Consider the following 5,715-nt stretch of genomic DNA (forward strand, 5'->3'; position numbering starts at 1 on the left):
AAGTGGTGTTTTAAGGGACCGCGCAGGGGCGAGAGGCGGCTGCCCTTGCCGCTACCCCTAGCAGGCATTCGACCCCCCTTCTGCGGCGGAGGAACTCGTGTCAGGGGGCCCTTCGCCCTCTTCTTATCTCCTAATTGCTGCATTTCTTCCGACAAACTCACTGGTTTCAGAAGGTTGCGGCTCGAACCACGCCTTCCCTCGGTTCGGCTCGCGTCCTCAGGTGACACGGAGGCTGCGAGCAGCCCAGCCCTCGCGAAGCCCACTCCTCCCTACATCCGCTAACCAGAAATTCCATGCTTCGAGGAAAATCGGCTGCAACAATCCACCCTCGCGTTCTGCTGCCTGAGGCGCAGCCTCCTCAGGAGCTGCCTGCCCTTCCGCGGGGGGGCACCCAGCACACCCATGATGTCGCGCAGCAGCGAGCTCGACACGTGAAAGCGACTTCGAACTGCACGGCTTTTCGGCGACAACACGAAGAACGCCTCAGGCCGCCTCTGGGGGCCCCCAAGGGGCCCCCAGAGGCGGCTTTCTGCCACAATGAAGGGCCCCTTGCAGACGGCTCTCCTCGGGTTGGCAGCGGCTCGCAGCAGCACTGCAGACTTCCGGAGAGAGGCGCAGCGCGTGCTCGACGCCTTTGACTTAGAGGCCAGCAGCGACGCCAACAGCGTAGTCTTCTGGGTAAAGACTCAACAGATCGCTGCCAACGCAGCGCTCCAGCAGCTGCAGCGCTGTCTCCCTCCACAGCAACTCCCGCAGCGGAAAGGAACGCCTGCGCTCGCAGCCAATGACAGCCTCCTGCTCCTCGCCATCGTCAGCAGAGCTCACACTCGCCTTGGCCTTCTCCTGGAAGGGGCCTCAAAAGCACAAGAATGCGAAGAAGCCGCAGAGGGGCCCCTTGATGACGCCATCCACGCGGTGCTCATTATGCTGCAGCATGTGAACAGCAAGAACCGCGCAGCCTTAGAAAACTATGCACAGGCAACGCACAAGGGCATCCACCACATCGTTGCAGCTGCCGAAGAATGGGAAAAAAGCTGCTACAGAGTCTTGGAACTGCTTACTCGACACGTCAAATTAATTGCACATCTTCCAGAAGCACGGAAAGGTCTGCAGAAGAACGAGCCTATATATATATACATATGCACCCCTTTCTGTTTTGTTGTTGTTTCTGTTGTTGCTGCTGTTTTTTTGTTGCTGTTTTTGTTGTTTTTGTTGTTGTTGTTGTTTTTTTCCTTGCTGTTGTTTTTGCTGCTGTTTTTGTTGTTTTTGTTGCTGTTGTTTTTTTTGCTGTTGCTTTCGTTGTTTTTGTTGCTGTTGTTGTTTTTGTTTTTGTTGTTTTTGTTGCTGCTGTTGTTTTTGTTTTTGTTGCTGCTGTTGTTTTCGATGCTCCTGCTGTTGTTTTCGATGCTCCTGCTGTTGTTTTTGATGCTCCTGTTTTAGTTGCTTTTGTTGCTGTTGCTGCTCCTGTGATTGTTGTTGTTGCTCCTGCGCGTACTTGCACATGCGTCTAAGACCCTTTTCCTTCGCGTCTTTTTGCATCCCTGGATGGCTGGCGATGGTGGTGTGTGGCATATAATCCGTGCGGTTGTTGTGAGAGAAAATTGGAGGTGTTTTCGTTTGCACTGCTGCTGCGACAGGTGCCTTGTGGCAGCTTCTCACGGGGATGGAGGAAGGAAGCCTTCCCCAGAAATGCGCTGTCATTGCTGCTTCCTTGTGCCTCATCCCTTCCTTCAAGTCCGCAACAGCTGCACACATCAAGCGAACGCTGAGGCGGTTGCTGGTGCAACTGCGCGACTGCTGTCTTGGCGAAGAGTTGCCTGCACAAGTCACCACCAACTTAGCGCTGATAGAGGCACTGCTGCTGCTGCTGCTGCGTCTCTCTCTCGCGTTTCCTTTAGCCTTCCGCAGCCAGTTGTTTCTCTGCTGCATCCCACAGCTCCGTCAGAAGGCGAGACACGATACCGAACATCAGGCCTTACTTGAGGAAACTCATAGGATGAGGAATTCTCACCTGCAGATGGAGGGGGAGCAGCAACAGCGACAGCAAGAGCAGCACCAGCAACAGCTGCAAGAGCAACGGCAGCACCAGCAACAGCTGCTGCCGCAGGAGCAGCCACCACAAGAGCAGCTCAGGCTGCAGCAAAAACAATATGGCGATCCTCAGCGTGCAGACCATTGGCTCCAACCTACACTGGATAGTCCTTTTCCTCTCTCGAGGAAAATGCTCGTTCAGCAGGAGCAAGGGCAGCCGTTGCCTAAACATGTACCACCAGCATCAGCAGCAGCAGGAGCAGCGTCAGCAGCAGGAGCAGCAATATCAGCACCAGCAACAGCATCAGCATCAGCTTCAGGAGCAGCGTCAGCATCAGCTTCAGGAGCCTCAGCAGTATCAGGAGTCTCAGCATCAGGAGTCTCAGCAGTATCAGCAGCATCAGCAGCATCAGCAGTATCACCATCAGCAATATCAGCAGTATCAGCAGCATCAGCAGCATCAGCAGTATCACCGTCAGCAATATCACCGTTGGAATGGCAGCCTCTTGCGCTGGTTGTACTGCAGAGACTTTCCCGCCTCTCGGTGCTTCGCTTGTTCTCCACCAAAGGACGAAGCACACTGCTGCAACTTTGCCGTCTTTCACTTCGCTGCTTAAGAGCGCCTTCACTCTTCGCCCCTCTCCCTGTAGCAAAACTCAGTGCGTTGTTTACAAGCAGCCGCAAGTGCAGCAGCACCCGCCGATGCTGCTTTTCCGAAAAAAAATCCAGCTCTGTTCCTTCCTCTCGCTCTCTCCCTGCTCCCTGTTCTTCTTTCTCCCTGCTCTTTCCTCTCTGTCTCTCTCCCTGCTCCTTTCTCCTTCTGCGAAGCGCCGTTTGTTTTTCCTCCAAGCTTGTAGGTAGACCCCGCGTCAGTTTCAAGTGCAGGCATTCATGTTGTTGCTGCTGCTACTGCTGCTGCTACTGCTGCTGCTACTGCTGCTGCTACTGCTGCTGCTACTGCTGCTGCTACTGCTGCTGCTACGGCTGCTGCTACTGCTGCTGCTACTGCTGCTGCTACTGCTGCTGCTACTGCTGCTGCTACTGCTGCTGCTACTGCTGCTGCTACTGTTCCTCCACCTCTCTCCCTCTCTCTGTCTCTCTCCCTCTCCCCTTCTGCAGAACCCTTTCGTGAGCTTCTGCGCAATTTAATTACCTCCATACCCCTACTCTTGGAGGAAGAGGCGGAGAGTCCTCTAACACCTCAAGGAGCAACTTCTTGGCGACTCAGAGGTCGACTAAAAGTTCACGCTGCAGTGACGCTCAGTTCAGCGCTGAACGCTCTCGACTCATCTAATGGAGAGTCTGCTTTGCAGTATGCCTCTGCACACTTCCATCCTCAATCGTCGCCGCGAAGGAAGCTTGTGCCTTTCTTCCTTCTCTCATTCTTGTTCTTCCTTTTCTTGTTCTTGTTCTTGTTCTTCCTTTTCTTGTTCTTGTTCTTCGTCTTGTTCTTGTTCTTGTTCTTGTTCTTGTTCTTGTTCTTCGTCTTGTTCTTGTTCTTCTTGATCTTGTTCTTCTTGTGCTTCTTGTTTTTCTTCTTGTTTTTCTTCTTGTTCTTGTTTTCTTGTTCTTGTTCTTGTTCTTCCTCTTCTTGCTCTTGTTCATGTTCTTGTTCTTCTTGTTCTTGTTCTTGTTCTTGTTCTTCGTCTTGTTCTTGTTCTTCTTGATCTTGTTCTTCTTGTGCTTTTTGTTTTTCTTCTTGTTTTAGTTCTTCTGCTTCTTGTTCTTGTTCTTCTTCTTCTTGTTCTGGTTCTTGTTCTTGTTCTTAATCATGTTCTTATTCTTCTTGCTCTTGTTCTTGTTCTTGTTCTTCTTGTGCTTCTTGTTTTTCTTCTTGTTTTTCTTCTTGTTTTAATTCTTCTTGTTCTTGTTCTTCTTCTTCTTGTGCTTCTTGTTTTTCTTCTTGTTTTTCTTCTTGTTTTAGTTCTTCTTGTTCTTGTTCTTCTTGTTCTTGTTCTTCTCATTCTTGTTCTTGTTCTTAATCATGTTCTTATTCTTCTTGCTCTTGTTCTTGTTCTTGTTCTTCTTGTGCTTTTCGTTCTTGTTCTTCTTGTGCTTCTTGTTTTTCTTCTTGTTTTTCTTCTTGTTTTTGTTCTTCTTGTGCTTGTTCTTCTTGTTCTTGTTCTTCTTGCTCTTGTTCTTGTTCTTGTTCTTCTTGTGCTTTTTGTTCTTGTTCTTCTTGTGCTTCCTCTTGTTTTTCTTCTTGTTTTTCTTCTTGTTCTTGTTCTTCCTTCTCTCATTCTTGTTCTTGTTCTTAATCATGTTCTTGTTCTTCTTGTTCTTGTTCTTCCTTCTCTCATTCTTGTTCTTCCTTCTCTCATTCTTGTTCTTCCTCTTCTTGTTCTTCTTGTTCTTCCTCTTCTTGTTCTTGTTCTTCTTGTTCTGCTTCTTCTGTTTGTTGTTGTTCTTCTTCATCATCTTCGTCATCATCATCATGTTCCTTTTCGCTTCCTCCCTGCCCTGCGCACGCTGCAGGCAGACAGGACGAGCTGCTGTTGTGTTTGCCATTGTTGTTTACTTTTTTTGTTTCCTGCCGCAGGATGTTGACTGACGAAGCGTGGATGCACCGCGTCTCGCAAGCAGATCTCGTGGCAGAGGCCTTATGGGAAGTATCTGTTCTGAGACGGGGGGGAGGCTTTTTGCAGCAGCAGCCACAGCAGCAAGGTGCACAAGGCGATCGCCAGCACTACTACTACTACTCCTGCTGCTGCTGCGCCTCCTGCAAGGGCAGATTTACCAGCAGCCTCAGCAGCAGCAGCAGCAGCAGCACGGGGGGGGGTGCCTTTGACTGCTCTTCAGACGATAGCAACTTAAGAACTTCTTCGGGAAGACGTGCATCTTCTGTTTGTGCAGCGAGAGCGACCAGCAGAGGCAGCTCGCTGCTCCAGGCAGCTCCGTTGCAAGCTGAGGCGGCAGTGAAAGCTTCACGAAAAGACTGTCGAGAAGCAGCTCACTCCGCAAAGGCAGATTTCGGAGACGATGCGAGCTGCAGTGGCCTCTTGAAAATTGGCACTGCCCTTGGCTCCTTCCTGCTTCACAAGATCGAGTCAAGCTTGACACGGATGTCACCAGCCAGCTACGGATTTTGGTGAGCGGAGGAGTTCTTCTGTTTGCCCGCTGCAACGCGCATGCTGCTCTCTGGCGGCTGCTGCAAGGGGCAAGAGGGGGAAGAAAGAGGAGGGAAGGGGGGTGAAGAAGGCTGGAGGAGGAGACGCTGCCTTGCTTTCGCTGCGAGAAGCTGGATGAACAGCTCTGCTTTCTGAGCGAACGCTATTCGAGATATCCATGCGCAGCCAGAGTCGCCCATAAAAACACAAGAAGTGCTGGCAAGTGCCGCCTCGTTCGGACTGTCTGGAGGCTGCAGAGAGATGGAAAGAAAAAAGGATTGACTTCTCGTAGCCAACTGAGTGCTAAAAGGGACTGGGCGTGCATGCATGCATGCATGCATGCATGCATGGCTGTAATTGTGTGCGCAGGTTCCTAATAGCAGTCCGCGCTTGCGAGCTGTACGGCTGGTGCCTCCCGCGGAAGATGCAGCAGCAGCTCTTTGCAGCTGCAGCGGAAGCTCTGCTTGCAGCCTTGAGACAAGATCTTGAAGCGGCAGCAACGGCGGGGGTAGGAGCACTAGCAGCAGCATGCACAGCCGACTGCTTCACTGGAGAGGCTTGCATCATGCAAGCCTTG

General features: G+C 51.1%; 1 protein-coding gene across 1 annotated transcript; it reads left to right on the forward strand.

Moving 5' to 3' along the window:
* The first annotated feature begins 537 nt into the window (after positions 1 to 537).
* Positions 538 to 5,420, forward strand: LOC34618731. The gene is made up of 6 exons (XM_026338145.1): positions 538 to 1,105; positions 1,638 to 2,227; positions 2,280 to 2,358; positions 2,481 to 2,690; positions 3,136 to 3,392; positions 5,325 to 5,420. Exons 1-6 carry the CDS (start codon positions 538 to 540, stop codon positions 5,418 to 5,420), a joined length of 1,800 nt encoding a protein of 599 aa, XP_026193930.1.
* The last annotated feature ends 295 nt before the right edge of the window (positions 5,421 to 5,715 follow it).

Source organism: Cyclospora cayetanensis, unplaced genomic scaffold (genome assembly GCF_002999335.1).
Source record: "Cyclospora cayetanensis isolate NF1_C8 unplaced genomic scaffold, CcayRef3 CcayRef3_contig_232, whole genome shotgun sequence".
Lineage (NCBI taxonomy): Eukaryota > Apicomplexa > Conoidasida > Eucoccidiorida > Eimeriidae > Cyclospora > Cyclospora cayetanensis.

Excerpts from the sequence above, each read along its gene's own strand:
- LOC34618731 (XM_026338145.1), top strand. The coding sequence starts at position 538 with ATGAAGGGCCCCTTGCAGACGGCTCTCCTCGGGTTGGCAGCGGCTCGC. Across the intron at positions 2,228-2,279 it reads CTCTCTCGAGGAAAATGCTC|CAGCAGCAGGAGCAGCGTCA; the intron begins GTTCAGCAGGAG and ends CACCAGCATCAG. Across the intron at positions 3,393-5,324 it reads CGTCGCCGCGAAGGAAGCTT|CCAGAGTCGCCCATAAAAAC; the intron begins GTGCCTTTCTTC and ends ATCCATGCGCAG.